Source organism: Rattus norvegicus, chromosome 7, assembly GCF_021556685.1.
Source record: "Rattus norvegicus strain SHRSP/BbbUtx chromosome 7, alternate assembly SHRSP_T2T, whole genome shotgun sequence".
Lineage (NCBI taxonomy): Eukaryota > Metazoa > Chordata > Mammalia > Rodentia > Muridae > Rattus > Rattus norvegicus.
The window spans coordinates 91,596,082-91,616,444 of record NC_141540.1 but is presented as its reverse complement, the minus strand read 5'-3'; the positions used below and the strand labels follow the sequence as shown (position 1 = coordinate 91,616,444).

At 38.9% G+C, this 20,363-nt stretch overlaps 1 protein-coding gene across 16 annotated transcripts in view; it reads left to right on the top strand.

Annotated features, from left to right (window-relative positions):
• The window catches only part of Trps1 (transcriptional repressor GATA binding 1), a 226,572-nt gene extending 209,854 nt beyond the window's left edge, over positions 1–16,718 (top strand). For 15 of the 16 annotated variants that reach the window (XM_087556425.1, XM_087556430.1, XM_087556432.1 and 12 more), the window contains 2 exons: positions 6,889–7,011; positions 9,737–16,317. In XM_087556425.1, the coding sequence (XP_087412551.1) occupies positions 6,889–7,011; positions 9,737–10,798 (1,185 nt within the window). In that variant the 3' untranslated portion in view covers positions 10,799–16,317. 16 annotated transcript variants of the gene reach the window in all.
• The last annotated feature ends 3,645 nt before the right edge of the window (positions 16,719–20,363 follow it).

Sequence of the window (20,363 nt, the reverse complement as noted above, 5' to 3'; positions counted from 1 at the left end):
AATGGGTTATCTTGTAAGGGCAGTCTTTCGAATATTATGAAGATATTTGTGAAGACTTTCGCATGCCTATAATTTTCTGTAAAAGTGTGGTATGTCTTTGTAAGAATGTACACTTCCCATAATGCTAGAAGTCATTTAAGAATCATTTATGTATCAATAACTGTACTGAAGACAGCACTGCTTCATGGGCCAGTTATTATCATCTCAGTAACTAACAAAAATTATTGGCATTTTTGTTTCTTTCCTATTGTACTCGTCACTGTAAAGTGAGATCTAAGGTTTGTGTTGGTTTCTCCGTTCGAATGCTGGGAGGCTGACCACTGCGTATTGTACACTTACTATGAAATAGTACTCTGCCGGTGAGGTTCTATATTATGAATTATTCTCATCATGAATGTGTTTATAAACTATATCCATAAATAAAATATATAATAAATTAGCAGAATCAATTCATGTATTTTTCCAGCAGTAGTTTTATTAGAAGGTGCTAAGTTGTTTAGCAGTGCCCCCCAAAGCCTTTTATTACATATTTTTCAGTGACTGATTTTGTCGCTGGCATTGTAGAAAAACAACTCCCCAGTAAAGTAGCTAAAGGTGAAAGCAGAGAGAGCAGCATAGATGAACTTCAGTAGATCTTTTAACAATGACTTTCACACCACGTGGAATGAAAAACGACAGTGAAGATGTAAATTTTCAACCATATTTTTAGCCGTCCAAATGCATACATGCTGTGACAGCAGAGTGTTATTACAGAAACAGCATGGGCCAGAAGTCTAAAGAACTGGCCTTTCCCAGCTCTGATTCTGTGGCATAATTTGTATGTACTGTGGACTGCTGGTTAGCTCATTTGCCAAATGTAGGGTATGTCAAAGGAAGGTGATGTCATCCTACAAAGTATCCGTGCAAGAAATCTCTAAAGTATGCATGCTTGAAGAGCGGACACGTAGTCTGGGTGAGACATGCATTGGGAATTTTTGATTTTCAGTTGCTTGCTGCTGGAATCGTGATGCATATTAGAAGAGATAGAACGGATGTTTTGGCACCCTTACAATGGCGGTCCACTCTAGTTAAGCATCATGGGAAAATTCGTATACACAACTGCACCTGGGTGTAATGTGTGACAGCTAGAATGTGCATTGCCTTGTGTTATAGAACAAGAGCTGTTGTGCTATTGCTCCTCAGAGAGATGTTTAGTTAACACTCATCTTTGCTCTTATCAATGATGTGCTGAAGATGTATCCTGAATAAGCAGATTTTCTTTCTGAGCTCTGAAATAGGTGATTGTAGAATGGATGCTTGGCTGAACTTTATAGAGTCCTTTGGTTTTCTGGCAAGAAATCTGGGGGACAGCTAGGGCTGCTTTAAAGCAGGCACAGTCATGCTGTACAGCCCATTTCAACTGGTTCTTCCTAATTTTATTTGGAACAAAATTCAGCCAGAATATCGATGACTGTTGCTTTCTCTTAGCAGAAATCTTGCCCTATTTTTATTAGACTACTGGCCAGCTTGTCTTCCTCGAATGGTTCTGGCTGTTAAAGTAAAGCTGATCACTGCACACTATTCCCTGTTTTTATTTTCTAGTACCTGCACCACTCTCTGTCATGGATATTCTGTGGGATCATGTACAATAAACCCCTTCTATTTCTGGAAAAAGAGAATGCAAATATGGCGGCATTCTGCCTCTCGTGGTAAATGAAAGTAATTAGCCCTAAAACAGTGTTCAGCTTTTGTCCAATAACAGATAAGTATTTAGAATGGATTTCATAGTTGAACATCATTAAATCATATTTAGACCAATCCATTGAGTCTTACTGATAGGCTATTTTTACTAATGTACAATAAAATACAAACTTGTTTCCAAAATTCTAGACTATTACATATTATTACAAATGCTTACCAGTAGTCATCCTACTCATCATTAGAAAAAAAATACCCCTTAAAATAGTTGTGTGTGTGGGAAATGCTTTGAAAAGCTTTTCATTTCATTTGCTTTTGATGCTCATGAAGGGTCTCGGCCCGTCAATTCATGTGTCCACCGGAAAATCTGCAAGATTCCAGGCCATGGGAAATTGCGTATTGCTTAGACCCCAGATCGGAACACAGTGCCAGGCACAGGCTGGACACTCAATAATTTTTCCCAGAACTGAATTGAATTAAACTTACCACTGAAATTTTATTACTGCAAAATTGAACCAGAAGGTTCTATCGTAGCCATCTGTGTGTTTCTCTAAAATGAAATTTGCAAAGAATTCTTGATATAATCAAATAAACACAGAAAATATTTAAAGAGTTAAAAAATATTTGAGGCACATCCAGACTAACAGCATGTATATCAACTTTCAGATTGATTCGATTTAAAATGGCTAAGATATAAAACCATAAAAAATGTGAGTAAATACTCTTCCTATCAAGGCTTGTTATATAATTACATGGTCCCAGAATGGTTCTTATTCATAGAAAACTATTATAAAAGATCATTTCTCCAGAAATGTCTTTGCCAGTGGAGACTTTTAATATCATAGAAATGAATAGTCTTGTCTCTGAACGTTAAGCCACTTGAATAAATAATTCAATCAAGTTTTCATTTTATTAATCAAGTGAATTCAGTTCTTCTTAATAATGAAACATGAAAACCCTAAAATTTCTGTTACTGGATGAATCTCAAGTTGTAAAATAAAATAAGCGATAAATGCAGCTGAAACAACTTAGGTTATTTTTCCCCCCTTGTGTTGTATCTGGATTAATAACCACACGTGGCAAATCTCCACACAGAAAGATATAGAGCTAATTAAGGAAGTAAGCCCCTGTCTGAGCAACGCTTGATTGGATATTAATGACACTCCTACAGTGCTTTGGTGTGAATGTAAAGGCTAAAGAGGCTTTGCTCTCTTGAACTGCTTGCTGATTAAAGATGCTGGGATGTTTCTTCTGTAGAAGTTGATCGTTGAGTTGACTTCATGTAGGTTTGGAGTTAGAGGACAATCTTCCATCACTGTAGCATCCAGTAAAATCAGGCAGAAATAGAAGGTGCACTTGGGCGGTGTCAACATCTCCTATGCCGTGCTTAGCTTTCCTTCATCCAGAGAGAAAAGATTAGTGCTAAGTACATCCCTCAGGAAAGGCAGGCAATATAATCCACTAGCTCCTCTTCCCATCATTCCCTCCACCAGCACTTCCCTTACTCCAGACCTGTAATTCTCCACCCTCTAGCATGGGGTCAAAACAGTACATGTTATTACTATCACTTAAGAACAGCTTGTAGGAAGTGGTGAAACTAGTTATTTAAACCACACGTGGACATGCAGAACCATCAGTAATATACGACTATTATAACGGAGAGTTCAGGCTTTGCCCTTGCCTGACCTGGCAACTCTGCGTCCAGAGGATAAATGTGAAAACCAAGACTACACCGTGCATTGTTTTCTTGATTTTATTCTCTGTGCATAATTTATTATTGCTTCTTAACTCAGATTGATTCTCTTAATCCGAAGGAAACATAATTAATGTTTATTTCAAACCTAGAAGGGAATACTAATGGTGGAAATAATAACAAGCCATGCTATTTCCAGTACTGTCCTTGCTGTCTTGTGTTTTTAAGAAGTACATTGAAAAGGAGGAAACTTAAAATCTCTTTTTAAAAAAATCCAGACATACAGGATAGACTTTGAATCCATGTGTAGAGATTTTCTTTTAGTTAAGGTAAAGCTTATTGTTAAAGACAGGCAGCAGGACCACCTCTCCCTTCTTTTGCTAACAGACTATTGCTCTGCCTGGGAATGGAGTCAGGAAGTGCATACCCCAGGGAAATACCTTCCTGTATCCTGTCCTGTCTGGGTTCTTGGCTGCGCATGTTTTAGAGAGATGAGGTTTTGTGGTTACTAAGATGGGGACACGGTATAAATTTTCTACCTTCTCTGCCGTTTCAAGAAATGTTGGTGCCTCCAAGACATGGTTCTGCAAGTTTCGAAGTGCTAAATTTGTTGAGATGAGACTTAACATCTTACGTGTGAAATACTTCTCACCTCCCTCCCACTCTCCACCGAAGTACCGGCACCCTCCTATTGAGTAGGTGTGAACACCCAGATATTCCACTCTGACTCAGTTTTCCATTTTCATAATTGATAAGATATGTCCAAGTGAGGTACAGCTAGCTGATATATGGATATGTTAAGCATGTCTTGAATGTTCAAAAACGACATTTAGTGAAAACAAAACCAAGAATTTTTTTCTGTAAAAATATAGCCATAATTGAATTCTTTTAACCAATATCTAGACTTGCTAGGCATTTACCAATCAAGTTATTTCATCTCTGCCATGTTTTAGTAGTACCAACTATACAGTATGAATACCCCGATTCTCTTGTCAACATTCTCTTCTTTACACTCTAAAGCCAAGGGACATTTCAGCACTGTGAGGTTAGGTAGCACTTCCTATGGTAGCTCCTACTGAACGACCAGAAACAAGTTTGAAATACGGTAGCCTCCCTTCTCAAACTGATTTGTAACCTCTAAAGCGTATTGATTTTGAGTTTGAGAATTCAAAGGACACCAGATAGATTTAAAGGAAGATACGGTTTGTCCTAAAAAAAAAATACAGTGACTTTAATTGAACTGCATGTAACTGCTAAGTGCAAGATACAGCTAGGAAAACAAGTGCCGTAATTTCAGGATTCCCCCATACTAACGAAGGGCAAACAAATTAGGCAGCACATTCTGCAAGGATTGAAATGCTCACCGACATACGCCCACTGGCATGCTGCGTCAGGTACCCAGGGCATAAGAAAAGGGAAGCAAGCTAGGGTGAATCATTTCACATCCAGACCTGAGTGGAGTGACCTGGGCCACGCATGTGGGTTGGTTTCCATAAGGACATTTACACAAACGTGCGGTTCCCGTTGGAGCTGATTTACCATTGAGTTACTTAGATCTAGGACAGTGACAAGATGTCACCATGAAACATTAACAGTTAAACCTAACTCCACTCCCCACCCCCACTCCCAGCTTCCTTTGGATAAATGGTGTTGGGATTGCTTTGTAAGTGCAACCGAGGATGGCTTGTTGGTTTCTAGATGGCAGCTTGCTCTCTGCTTCGGTAGCAGACCCCAGTCGGCACCCACAGACCTCTGCTTCCAGTGGTTAATGTCGCTGTTGTGGAGAAACTCACATTGCGTTCTCGGATCTGATGGGTGTTTGGGGCAGGCAGCAAAGGGGAACTGGAGACTATCTTTGTGAAAATCTAGCTTTTATTACATCACCTAAAGTGGCACAAACGGCCACACTAATGAAATCGTGTTCTTGGTTTAAAAGGGCAATTGTTAGCCTGACTTTTGTGCTCACTAAAAACAGTCCCCCAATCTTGTTAAGTTATTGCTCTCATTTCGGATTTTTATAGCCGTGCAGCTTAGCGGCCCTCATTTCTTTACGTTTCATTCATTTTCCTTGTATTGGTGATTAATGGAGGATGTCGAATGTTAGAGTGGGCAGGCATCAGCAATTGCAAGATCATAATTAGTTTAGCTGACGAGGGCCTCTGATAGCACTTGCATCTGGATGGAAAAATTACCCTATAGGGAGCTGGCTGCTCACCAGGTCTTTTTAGTGATAGATTGTGAAACACCCGATGAATCAAATGCCCTTTCAATGCCAAGAAAGTGTTCCAGTCTCGAAGCCAAAATTATGTCTGCAGAAAGCTTTCCATTTGAAATGTATCAGAGGACAATTATAACCATTGTATTTTTTTGGCAGGCACACCACTCCCCTACAGTATAGACTTTGGTTAAATAAATTGCCTAAATTTTATGAATCCCTGAAATTTTGACTTATGGTGTTTGCAATATTTAATTTATAATAAAATTAGGTTACAGCAAGACTTTTCCCACTCCTTATCTCACAGGCCTATTCTATCATTAAAGGCTTTGCTGCAAAAGGAGAGCCGAGCCACAATTTGAGGGTTTTTTTTTTGCAAGAGTATTCTATTTCCTGCCTGTTCCTATTTGTGCCTACACACAGTCTGACTTTTGTTTAAATGAGAAGTTCAGCACAATCATTACTTGCTCCGAGGTGGGGGTGGGGGGATGCAACCAGCAGTCCTTAATTAGCATTAAGAATTTCAATATTCTTAGATAATTTTTTAATTTGGCGATTGTGCAATTCAGACCTCTAAAATCTACATACTATTCAACAAACTCTGGATTTCCAAGGCAGGAGTAGGTAAAGAGCTGGTGACAAGAGGGTCTTGTCTGACTTCAGCAGACACCTCTTGGGGGTTTGCATTAGCGATACTATTCTTTACCTAGGCAGCAAGGTCGAAAGTCTGCTCAGGTTTGGGGGATAGAGGGTGTTCTCTTTCGGATCTCATAATCACGAGGGAAACACCGGAACAGGCATTCTTGTATTCACCTAGTACTTTTGTTGTAGGAATGACACACAAAAGGTAAAGCAGTCTGGTTTAATGTTAAATGGTTTCCAAGATGAATTGCCCTAACCCGTACTTGAAGTCTCAGGTAGCATATTCCACACTACTTCCAACGTTTTGCCGTGTGCTGTCTTTTTTAGTTTTGTTTTGACACTTTTAAAAGGTATGTTTTAGGGTTGAGCATTTAGAAGCCATCATTAAAGGCGAGCAACCCAAAGTTCAAAAAGTTAAAGCTGGTTCTGTGAAAAGCCTTTGGTGTTCCACACACCTCATCCATCACTGTAGGGTTAATTATAATGAAAATCAGGGGTGCCTATTAAACACAATTGAACCTGACCTCATTATGGGCAGTGTGGTTTTATACTGTCAGTATTGGGAGTCTCAAGACAAAACTCCTTGGCTGATTCGGACTCTCTCTGGATCATGTGACTCACCTCTGACCTTGGTTCTTTTTTCTTTCCCCTCCTGTTTCAGAGGCGAAGAGGCTCTGGTGTTTTTTGTGCCAATTGCCTGACCACAAAGACCTCTCTCTGGCGAAAGAATGCAAATGGCGGATATGTATGCAACGCATGTGGCCTCTACCAGAAACTTCACTCGGTAAGAATTCATCCCAGCACTTCAGGCCGAGCTTACACAGATGAGCTGGCCCGACCCACGACTGATAAGTCCTCTTCCATTGCTCATGCTGTCTTTGCAGGGTTGTTTAATACAGTCATTCTGGTTATAAATATGATTTATTGTGCAAGGACCTTAGACGTTATGGAAGATACATTCGACGTCATTAGTAATGCATTATGCTTCTTTGAGCAGAGGAAAATGACTGATTTCTGGGAACTCCACATAACAAGTAGTTGAACTACCTGTTAACCAAATTGGCTGGAATTCATTTACGTAAGAAGAGAAACGTCAAAAACTAACAGTATTTTAAGAGAGTAATGGAAGCATCCTGGATTTTCCCATTCCAGTGTATCACTGGGATTTTAATGGGCCATTTTGGCCGTTTGCAAGCTGGACAAGCATTAGCATAGAGCAATGCCACGGGAATCCAGGGCCACTCGGCCGGCCACACAGTGGAAGAGATGTGGGTGGGTGCCCTGTGCCGGAGGTCTGCTGGCTTTGGCTCTTGGGGGTTCTTCGAATGAATTTCATCTCCAAGTTAACTCTTGTAATAGAATGTAAACCGGCAGTTCTCCGGATCTGAGCAGGAATTTTTAAGTTCCTGAAGACTGTTTCTATAGTTTAGGCCGTACATCTTTGTCAAGTGCTGACTTCAGGACAGCAATGCCCACTTAGTAAATAGTTTTCCCTGCGCCTTTTTTTTTCATTTTACTTGGCATGTGACCATAGCTCTTAGCATAGGCCAACGAAAAGATTAGAGCTACAGCGAATACAGTCTGAGACAAAACATCTTAGTAAGTGGACACTGAAAACACTCTTTAAAAACATGCCACTGCCAGCAACGGTGCTAACTGAGATACTGCAAAGCCCTCGGTCATTAGCATGGTAGAAAGACCCTTACTGCCACTTTACATTTTTTTTTAACCCTCACTATGTAAGCACAGCAACAAGCCTCTGTTTAATGAGCACTGACATTAATGGTTTTAATTGAACTTTGGCCAATTAGTAGGCCAAGAATTAATTAAATTGCTGCTCAGCCAAATTATGATAATTTAACCACTGTGAAATACACCGAACTTTTTTTCAAAATTATTTTAATATTCATCTCTTCAGAGGCAAGATGGTCTCAGATTTCAGGCTTTTTTTTTTATTTTACCATAAATGAAAAAACATAAAAATTGTGTGCACCCAAAAAACTACACAATTATAAAATTGTAGGGATTAATTAAATTCCAGGCTTCTTTGTGGTATGGAGACTGAATACTGAGCATTTTTTACTATGCAACATGAGTGTACGTGGCCTATGCAACCCAACTAAGATTTTCATTCTGAGTCCACTGACTTCGTCTCCAGTATCAAGTGTGCGATTTTTATTCCTACCCATATATCTAGTGGCCATAGAAATATTCTCCCAAAAGTCTTACTTGTGTTGCTTTAATATCTAAAGTACGACCTTTCGTACTGAAGTCTGAATCTTTCATGAATTATTCACAAACTAGATGTTTATATGTGCAGAAATTATCAATAATATTTTGGAAAAAATCAGACCACCTGAACGTTCCCAGGAAATGGAGTCCATAAATATACATTAATTTATTATACCTACTTATTTCACTTGACAAATGAAAATTAGAGCTCTTCTGCAAGCAGAGTTCTTATACTCTTACCTCCAAGTTTTAGTCATATAATATAAATAACTATTCAACATGCACCTAGGTACCGATCATGAAATGTCTACGCTGTATGCAGTTCTTGAGCTGAATGGAAGCCCGCATTCATTTTAAGTAGACTGGGATGGGAGTTCAGGTATCTGAACCAAACATGAGAAGGAATTTATCTTTTCAACTGTTTTTCCTGTGATCAAGTAAGGAATATGCAGAGATCATTGAAACAGAAGAGTAGAATTAAGGCCAAAAACTTCCTGTGATGATTTCCTGAAATTTTTTTCTCACAGTCCTGACTTAGTCTCTGATACAAATATCATATATTTACCTTTGCAAATCTTTACAAATATGTATGTGGTAGTCAGCTTAAAGCATCATGGCAAGACACTTTAGGCTGACTGAGTGACTTATAGCAACAAAAACTGGTTTTCTCACGGTCGTTGATGGGGGATGGAAGTACGAGCCTGGAAAAGTCTGGTGAGGACTCTTCCTTAGTTCCTTAATTTCCCCTTGAGAAGACAGCTGTAGACACCATCATGCTAAGTCTTTGATACATGAACTGATCCAAGGGAGAAACACGGTTTGGTTCTTAGGATAGAGCAATGCATAGTTTTTCTTTGTTTTGGTTTTTCCTACTGCCAATACTTATCCACCAAATGACTGTGTCGAAGTATCTTTACCTAACTCCAGAGCTGATGTATTTTAGAAAAATCATTTCTTCAAATGGTTTCCTCGTACTTTTCATTAGTGGTGACAGTCCCCAAATCTCCTTAAGTCTGAAAACACTGCTTTCAAGAAAATTAAACTTTTCTGTTCCTCGGCCACACCCCTTCCAAGATGGATATTATTTATTTTTAGCTTAAGACACTACGTTTTGGTTACTTCCTCTGATCTTGCCTAGTGAGGAAAGAAGAGATTAGTAGCATAAAGGCTATCCCTGCTCTGAATTTCAGTGTGGTTGATATTTGTGAGGAATTTTCAATGCATTTAATGTATTTTTTTAACGTTTCTCTTTTATGTATTGTGTGTGTTCCCTGCAGACTCCCAGGCCTTTAAACATCATTAAACAAAACAACGGCGAGCAGATTATTAGAAGACGGACAAGAAAGCGCCTTAACCCAGAGGCACTTCAGGCTGAGCAACTCAACAAACAGCAGAGGGGAAGTGGGGAGGAGCAGGTCAATGGAAGCCCCTTAGAGAGGAGGTCAGAAGATCACTTAAGTGAAAGTCATCAGAGAGAAATTCCACTTCCGAGCCTGAGTAAATACGAAGCCCAGGGTTCATTGACTAAAAGCCATTCTGCTCAACAGCCGGTCCTGGTCAGCCAAACTCTGGATATTCACAAAAGGATGCAGCCTTTGCACATTCAGATAAAAAGTCCTCAGGAAAGTACTGGAGATCCAGGAAACAGTTCATCCGTATCTGATGGGAAAGGAAGTTCTGAAAGAGGCAGCCCCATAGAAAAGTACATGAGGCCTGCAAAACACCCCAACTATTCTCCACCAGGCAGCCCCATCGAAAAGTACCAATACCCACTTTTTGGAGTTCCTTTTGTACATAATGACTTCCAGAGTGAAGCTGATTGGCTACGGTTCTGGAGTAAATATAAGCTCTCTGTTCCTGGGAATCCGCACTACTTGAGTCATGTGCCTGGCTTACCAAATCCTTGCCAAAACTATGTGCCTTATCCCACCTTCAATCTGCCTCCTCATTTCTCAGCTGTTGGATCAGACAATGACATTCCTCTAGATTTGGCGATCAAGCATTCCAGACCTGGGCCAACTGCAAATGGTGCCGCCAAGGAGAAAAGCAAGGCACCATCAAACGTAAAAAATGAAGGTCCCTTGAATGTAGTTAAGACGGAGAAAGTTGACAGAAGCACTCAAGATGAACTTTCAACGAAATGTGTGCACTGTGGCATTGTTTTCCTGGATGAAGTGATGTATGCTTTGCATATGAGTTGCCATGGTGACAGTGGACCTTTCCAGTGCAGCATATGCCAGCATCTTTGCACGGACAAATATGACTTCACAACACATATCCAGAGGGGCCTGCATAGGAACAATGCACAAGCAGAAAAAAATGGAAAACCTAAAGAGTAAAACCTTAGCACTTAGCACAATTAAATAGAAATAGGTTTTCTTGATGGGAATTCAATAGCTTGTAATGTCTTATGAAGACTTATTAAAAAAATAATTCATAGAGCCTGCCTTACCCAACATGAAATTCCCTTTTTCTTAATTTCTTTCTTTTGATGAGTAGGTTACCAAGATTTTAAAATGAAACATATGGTCAGTGAGAAAGAATGGAATTGATAGATAATTTAAAAAAAAAAAAGGAGAACTAGAGTGAAAATGATCTTACCTAATGTGTACTGCTGAATCTCTGTACAGAGGCCCAACCAAATTATAGCCATTTGTTTGTAAAGATACAAATGCTCTCTATTGTTTGAAGGAGTTTACATACTATCATGTGACAGCAGTATTAGGCTGGCTATTGGCCCATCCATTCAGATTAGGTTGCCTACAACTTAAAATATCATGAGATCTCAGCCAAAGGAGGAGAAAAAAAAATCTCCAGGGCAATGGAAGAAAAAATGGCACCTCTCAAAGTAGGCTCCTCTCATTGACCATGTTTCAGATTTAGACCTCAAAATGTGAACTGGTTAGGCTTGTTGAGCGAGCAGTAAGAATCGTGACAGTTGGTGGCACAATGCTTTTTGGCCAGCCCTGCCTGTACACACACATGCACACCCTCCTTGATACTTTCGTCCTTTAGATGCTCCAGTACTTGGTAGTCATTTGTTTTGCAGTTTAGATCCATTTTGTTTCAAATCTATCCACTCTTAAAACAATGTCCTTAGTGCTTTAGGTAGTAATTTTTTTTTGCCAGATATTTCTTTCTTGTTTATGATGAACTGGTTTGGAATATTTTTTTCAACCTCCTGTTGGTCACTAATCTCTCTTGGCACATTGTAACTAAAGCAATCCCCTCACTTCAAACGACCAGATAAGTACAAATGTCAGGCCATGGCTTTAATTTGTTGAGAACACATGGTATTTCTCCACAAGGTAACCTGCTGTATTTATTTATTTTCTTTTGGTTAAATATAATGTCCAAACTTTGTGGTCAGGCAGCATGCAAGGTTACGTTACCACAGACTGACAGTTGGTCTATGCCAATCAATCCCTTCATTAGACTCACACAGATTTAGTTAAGTAGCAGTAAGTAGGATTCTTAGAAGTATGTCTTCATAGTACTTTTAATACTTAAGGCTTTGTAAAAAAAAAAAAAAAAAACTATCCATGAAGGGAGAGCTCCTCAGCATAACTGCTCAGGGAAATAGGGCTAAATAATTGAACATTAAATAATTGGTTTAAGGTGCTGTTAGTCGAGCCTCAATGCTTGCTACAAGGATGTATGTACAAGGACTGACTTTAATAATTTGCATTATATTGTCCCAACCAGTAGTTTATTTTTTGCCACGGAGATGTAGAAGATATTACAAGCTACTGGATGCACTGTCAGATTAACTTATTTCATTAAAGAAGTTGGGAGAACAAAAAGGAAAAAAAACTTATTTTTCTAGTAAATATTAATGTATTACATTTCAAATAATGGTGCCTGACATATTGAATAATTATTTTCTACAGTGTACGTATGCAACAAAGATATCCCATCATGCATTGGAGTCAGTCCTGGCTCTGCCTAGGTGTTTACATTTGCAAATGTAGCAAACAAGGTAATGAAGCAACTATTTCTATTGCAGTAGGGATCTCTAGTGTGTATGTGCGTGCGTGTGTGTATGTGTGCATTAAAGTTGTAAACGGTAACATGAAACAAAGGAAGTTCTCAATGTAACGGTGTGGAAAACAAGAAGGAAATGAAAATATTTTTATGCCTACTTAGGATACAAGGGTAGCACTATTCATTCCAAGTATTTTCTTTTTTTTGTTTGTTTGTTTGTTTTTTAATTTTAAGCTCTTAACTCCCATTGTTATGCTTAAGATGATAAACATATATCCTCTTTTTATTGCTTTGTCTATGTTTCAGGTGAAACATTTCAGAGATTATTTTGATAAGTGTTGCTGGACTCTGCAGCACGGATGTTTTTATTGCATTCTGTAGTGCCATTTGCACTCCAGTTTTACATTAATTCGCAGTTGCTTCTGTGTTGTTCTGTTGGGTTGGGTTTGGCTTCTTTCTCACAATGCGGAAGTCTCATTTCTTAGAGTTGGATGGCAGGTAGAGCTAACCAGTCTGTGACTGTTACAGCGAATGAAGTTAAAAATACCTTCCTGATGCTATGTTGTCCTCATCTTCATTCTTGCATTTTTTTTGTTGTTTATTTTCATGTTTTAAAAAAATGGAAAAAGAAAAGAAAAAAAAAAAGAGAAGATCGAGAGAAAGAAAATCAGGACTAAGTCCTCTGCTTTGGTTTTCATTGTTAAAGGACCCTGTTTTATTCTTACCTGTCTGTGGGATAGCTCAAATGTTCACAAGAACTGAAATAAAGAGGAGGAATGAGGAGCTTTGACATTCAAACGACTTGATATAATTTATCTTTCTTACGATTGTGGTGGCTGCATCTCAGAATATAGAGGGCTATCTGAGAGGAGTCAAAGATCTAAAAAGGAGATTTCCCAAACAACAATATTTAACTTCCTTAGTAACATGAACGTTAAAGTGCACTGTACTGATCCTCAAGGCTCATTATATGTGGACTGCCCAATTCAACAACATACCAGAAATTTGGTCAACTTGGGCAATCTTGCACATTACATCTTTGGTATCCTTATGCAATTTCTTCAGTGTGTTAGACACGAGTAGATTTTTCCTTGTGGCATGTATGCCTTTTGTTTTTTCATTCCATTGTTTTCTTATTTTTTCTCAGTCAGACATAGTAGAAATGATTAGCATTGGAAGATACATATCACTGTTCTTGGAATATTTATGGTCAGTCTACTTTCAGTAGATTATCTTTTGGATAGCATTGGCATGTTAGATCTTATTCCGTATTCCTTTATTATTAATTACTTTTATTTTCATGTTTGTTTATGTTATGCGTATTTTGGTTGAGAAAAGTTGGGCCTTAAAAAATGATGGACATTGATAATAACACTAAAACACTCATTTTTTGATGACCTAAAGTTTTGATTCCATGTTTCAAACTGTATTTAAAAATGAGTTATATTTTTAAAGGCATTTGAAGACTTTTGTCTTAAATTGTGAAGGATTTTCAGTGAGGTATTTAGGTATTTAACCTTTTTCGAAGGATTTTTAAGATGAATTTGAAACTTTTCACTCTTGGAAAAGTCTTCTGGATATACCATCTAAAGTACTGTGTGCCATTTCAACCCTTCCATTCTCCTCAAGCTATTTTTCAGTTCTCTACTGAGCTTTGGCTTCAACTGGGCCAAAACCAGCTCGTGCACACTCTTCCTTTTCTTACTTCTCTCTCACCTTCACTCACCCCATGAAAGGACGGTTGTTTGGGATATAAACCATAAGGAGCCAGCCCACCTCAGAAAATTGTGGACTGAGAGACACTACAATGACTCTAAGAACAAGAGAACAGGTTGGAGCTCACAGAGTTAATACGTTCTCTCTGTTGTTCAAACGACAAAGAGTTGCCCAGTTCTCTCTACATAACATATTGAGATGTTTTGTTTGTTTCATTTTGTTTTGTTTTGTTCAATCCACTTTTAAGATAGTGACGTTCTGTCCTAAACTATTCTCTTTTAGTAAAGGTAGAGTGTAGGAAACAAGCACGGGGATTCTTTTCTAAGATAATAAGGAGAAGAAGACGGTGATAATCTTCAAGAGCTTGTTATGGAAGCCTGTGGTAGCACACCCTGTTTATGATTGCACATGTGCACATAATCTATTATGATCTAATGCAAATACAGCTCCCAAAACATTAAATGTACATATATATTTTAATTGCCTGGGGAAATTTTTCTTAATAAATTGAAGATGATCCGTACTGCTATCAAAATAATTATTACCCTCTTGCCTTGCGGCTGCAAAACATCACAAAGTGACCGACCTGTCTTGAGACTCTTGTGCTGTCTGCCTACCTAGTTAACAAACATTAACATCACTTTAGAAGTGGGAATGTCTGCCATCTGGAGGTGGAGTTGTGGAGTGACTCTGCTGGTAGTCTGGTGGTCATGCTGCCTCCAGGCCACAGTCCAGCCTCTTGCCCACGGTTGAGATGAATTACACTCTGTCTTTTGTTTGAGGGTCGCACCAAAAAAATACCTTGTGGCATCTTTGGTTAGCTGGTAGGTGAAGGCTTTCTGACTTTGCTAGAGAAGGAGGGCTGAGGAACTGTACACCTTGAATATGAAACTAAATGTACTAACCAAAGAAAGGTACTGTCAAGTGTACCAGGCTACTGAGTATTAACTAACAGGGATTAGAAATAGACCCATGGAAAGCCGCATTCTCATAGATTTGGCCAATCACAGGAGAGTAGCTTCTTTGTAGGGTGCTTGCTTGTTGTTGCTGGTTCAGAGTGTTCTTATGTGTTTCTAATCACAGTGCAGCAGTTCCTTGAGCGATTCCACTTATTCAGAGGCATCGGACCCTCTGGAGGAGGCTAGGACAAAAATGTGCCAAGGCAGGGATGAAGAAGAGGTAAAAATCAACAATAATCCATATAGGGAAATGGATAAAGTATGCTCACATATTTCTCGAAAGAAATCTTACTGTGTTGAGCTTATGCTGTCCTGCACCAGAGACAAGAATAATTACCATAAAAAGAATGCTTAACCTTTCTCAGACCCACAAGGCCCAAAACTGGATCCCGGTTTTACCCCATTATTTCTTCAATACAATGACTGCAAAATAGAACTCTTTCTGTGCCTCAGGTTCCTCAGCTATAAAATGGAAAAGTATATTAATAATAATAATATTAAAATAATAATGGTAATGTAGTACTTGTTTGTAAAGCACTTTGAGATCCTTGGTTGGAGGGCACCATAGGAGTGTCAAGTATTATTATGTGGCCAAGGGGGTTATTTAAAACTCTGGTTCCCACAGGCCAAGAAAGTTTGGCATCATTTTTATTAAAGATGAGCTGTAGATATCTTTACTAAACAGCCTATAGTGTTGGCTATGAAGAGACAAGACTATAACAAGGCTGATAAGACCATAGTTTTTTAATGGCTACCAAAAAGGCACGGGTCACAATAACAAATGCTGAATTCTTTAGGGTGTAATATTTGACAACATGATTGATCTGGGGGGGAGGGGTGAAAAACATCTCAAAATGCCAATGTAAAACTGACAGCAATATTCACCAGCAGAAAATGTCTTTCATATGGAATGATTTCATGTTGATAAGAAAAAGCATTCAATTTGTAGTCCTGATTTGAACACCAGACTGTGGGGTATAATAGTTCTGTTCTTACAACACATGGAATTTTTTTCATTTTATTTTATTTTGTTTTCATAGTGCATGTTCATTTCTACTCACAACATGTTCTTGGTGTATTTCTTATGCAAACAATCTTCAGGCAGCAAAGATGTCTGTTACATCTAAACTTGAATAATAAAGTTTTACCACCAGTTATCCATGACGGCTTTGGTATGGTTTATATGGATTTATTTTCATCCAGGAAGCAATAGAAGCTACAGATCCTTGTAACATATCAATGAGCTCTGAACTTAAATAATGAAACTGAAATCAGGTCGCCTATTAAAAAAAATATCACTACGATGTATTAAGCTGGACTCTTTCAACATGTTTTTTCTTTAACCAATCTGTTACAGATAGATTTTCTGCTAAAAAATTATACTATATTTTTAGAAAGATTGATGATACTCTTGTTTATTTCAAAAGCATATTAAGCATCCGACATTGAGTGTTGCATATTGACCTGCTAATAATTACCTTCCAGTATGTAAATACTTCCTTTTAAGAAATATAACTTTGATTCTATTCAGTATACCCATATGCATGTGATATGAAGATCTTGATAAATATCTCAAAATTAAATTCATATTTTAAAACCACTGTTGCTTATAGTAGCATTAATCAGAGAAGAATCCCCAAAGGACAATTTTGAAAGCGTGAACAGGCAGGAGAAAACCAGATAAGGAGAGGATGTGGGGAGACGCGCCTACGCTCTTAACCAGAAAGCAGAGCAGGTCCTAAAAGACAGAAATCGTCGTCTGCTTCAGGAGATGTGTTTCAAAGGTTTCAAAAAGAATTAAAATCAACTTTGTGCAATCTTCCTTGCTCATTTCGGTGGACCCAAACTAATGAACAAGTCTTTCATTCTTTTTTTTCTCCTTTGTTCTTTTCCTTGTCCTTTTGTTTTGGGAGAAACCATAGTCTCTTTGAGGGGCTTTCCTTAGGGTAACACGTTTGACTCACAGCTTTAGGCAGCGTTCTCTAGATCAGGAACCGCACTTAACATGATTTCTTGTCCTTATATGGAACTTGATTCTTTTCCCCCAAATCAGGGAACACTGGTCAGATAAAGACGAAAGCACTTGGTTCTTACCAGGAGAAATGTGCAGCCAGCAAACTCTTCATCATTGTTTTAACATAGTGAGTCAACAGTGTTACCCTCTGTGGCCTCTCTCCAGCCTCAGTGGTGGTGAGGTTGTCTGACACAGAGAGGGTGAAGAAGAAATAGCTGTGCTGTGATAAAGGCTGCAGCAGGGTGAGACTGGGCTGGAGAATACCTCTTTCTGGATAGAGGTAGTCTTTCCCCTCACAGCCCTACCCCGGACTCTAAAGTGGCCAAGGGAGAGCGTTAACTTGCATTCCCAGATTTTCAGTTTTCAAGAACAAGAAAAATTGGACAAAGGAAATTTTATATGAAACCTCCTAATTTGTTTAAATGTCAGTAGCAGCATCCCCCCCCCTTTTTTTTATACTTGAAGCCAAACAAAACACTCGCTCTGAACACATTCCATCCCTAGGTTGCCAGAGTGGGATTTCTGGAGCCTGAACCACAGTGAACTCTGATAACTAGCAGGGAGCAAGGCAGACAAAGAGAGCAGTGCTCGCGGTGGCTCCTCCTAGGATTTGTCCCAGGTGCCAGTGAATTACAAGCTTCGCCAGGAAAACCTAAAAGACTCCCGTGGGTACAGGCATCTGCCTGACACCTCAGCTAGACTGGCTGATGGGGGAAAGATGCACAGAAGAACCTGTTTTATGAAGCATATCACTGATCTCTTTATAATTTTGCTCTCCATGTTTTTGTCAATGTCTCTGTGTCTGACACAGTCATATGAACACACATCCGTTTTCACGTACCAAAGTGTCAAAAGTAGATAAGTACACCATGCCCGCAATGCTTAAGACGCCCCTGTGTCCTTCCCATCCCATATTTTACATGAAAGTCACAAGAGGGGACAAGCAAAGCATGATGGGAGATGGGACATTTCATGCTAAATTTTATCCCATAACTAATTAAAAGTATTTTTGTTTCTAAACCAAAGTTCTTGTAGTGAAATCTGATTTACAAACCACGGGGTTTGATTGGGGTGTCTGTACTTAAACATCTTCGTCCATAATTGTAATAGGGCTTAAACTCGATATATTTCATGAAGCAACAACTAGTTCCCTTGATTTCCTGTTTGAGAAGAGTGGGGGGGAAAAGCCTTAAGAAATGTAAAACGTTTCTTTAGGTAAATAACAAAAAACAGGTTAGTGTGGGTTAGAAAAACAAAACACAGCAGAAGCTCCTAAAATTATTTTCATGCCTAGAAGGCTTAATAAAAAAACTGCTCTTGATCCCAGAATTTGGAAGTCAGAAGCAGGCAAATCTCCCTTTGCAGGCCAGCCTGGTCTGCAAAATGAGTTCTAGGACAGCCAGAGAAACTCTGCCTTGAAAAAGAAAACCAATTCTTTTAATTATATTTTTAAATAGCCTTCACTTTTGTTATGCCAATAAAAACAAGAGGGAATATAGTATAGTTATTTTATCTTAATATATCTGATACACCAAAAGGGCAAGTTTCCATTATTTTCTTATGGTTGTGGGTAAGAGATTTGGGGGAGGAGCTTGTTTTTGCAGTTCTTTTGTTTGTTTCTTTGTTCATTGAACCCTGACTTCAACTTAGAACTGTAAAAGGGTAAAAGGTCAGGAGATCACGCGCGCGCACGCGCGTGTGTACACCCACACCCACACACACCCAACCCCCCACACACACAGACACACACACGCACACACACACACACATGCACACACACACACACACACACACACACACACACACTGTTAAGACAGGGTGGATGTTTTATACTTCTACAGAGGTATAATTAAGTGTAAAGATTCTATGCTATAAATCTTCACATATATGTTCTGAAGCTTCAGGTGTTGCATTTAACTTCATCGGGCCTTCTAGTATCCCAGAACAACAGCAGCGACTCCCCCTCATTCTTACAAATAGTGTTTAATTGAAGTTTTGTGAATTACAGGACTTTTATGCCTTTTTAAATGAAAAGTTACCATAATAAATAGAAAAGTTTGGGTTTTCTTTAATAGTAGCAGTGATCCCCAAGGAGTACTGAAACACAATGTCGCACCTCCCAGAGTCAGTAAAAGATGCACAAAATTTGAAATTGTAAGCCAGTGTCACAAAATTCACACAAGTTTGAGAATAAAATTGTTTTAAGTTTTCACATCATAGTTTTTTTTCTTCTTAAAAAATTATACTTCCAGAATGAATGCAAACATTAAATTATGGAAAGTCTCGAAGTCAATGACACATGTTTTCCATGATTGTAAAACACAGTTTCAGGGGGTATTGTTATCCTGGTACCCAGTGATGACAAATGAGACCTTGGTGTTCTCAAATATAATGGAAACTCTCTTGCTTCCTTTTTATGAATTGGTGCCAGCTGGTCCTTATTTCCATGACAGTCTCATATTTTAAAAACGGCATGTAAGCTTTACTTTCAATTAATGTTGTCCAGAAGCAAAACATAGGGATCCTGTATAAAGTGATGTCTTTGGGCCCTAGGCCAGTTCATTCCCTTTTAAACACCTCACTAACATTATATGATTCAAAAGGAAATGGGTTTTCATTCAGTTTTTGAAGGCATTAGGCACTTGTTAATGGAGTGTTTCAGGGAGAGTATTTTAAATATTGTTTTATTAAAATGTGTTGTCAGCATAACTTCTAAGAGCACGCCATTTACTATAAATCAGTGTCCTGAATGCACTCACACACTGTTATCTGACCAAGTTTAAGACAGAGGCAAATGCTTGCAGCAAACCATTGAACTGAGAATGGGGTCCCCATTGGAGGAGTTACAGAAAGGATTGGAAGAGCTGAAGGGTCTTGCAACCCCATAAGAAAAACAATACCAACCAACCAGAGCTCCCAGAGACTAAACCACTACCCAAAGACTACACATGGACTGACCCATGTCTCCAACTGCATATGTAGCAGAGGGTTGCCTGTTGGACACCAATGGGAGGAGAAGCCCTTGGTCCTGCCAAGGCTGGACCCTTTAGTGTAGAAGAATGTCAGGGCGGGAAAGGGGGATGGTTGGAAAGGGGGAACTCTTATAGAAGGGGGATGGGGATGTTATAGGAGGCTATAACATTTGAAATGTAAATAAAAAATCCAATAAGAAAATAAAAAAGACAGACCATTTCTATCAAAGACAATGCCTCATATCTGCTTCCCTACACA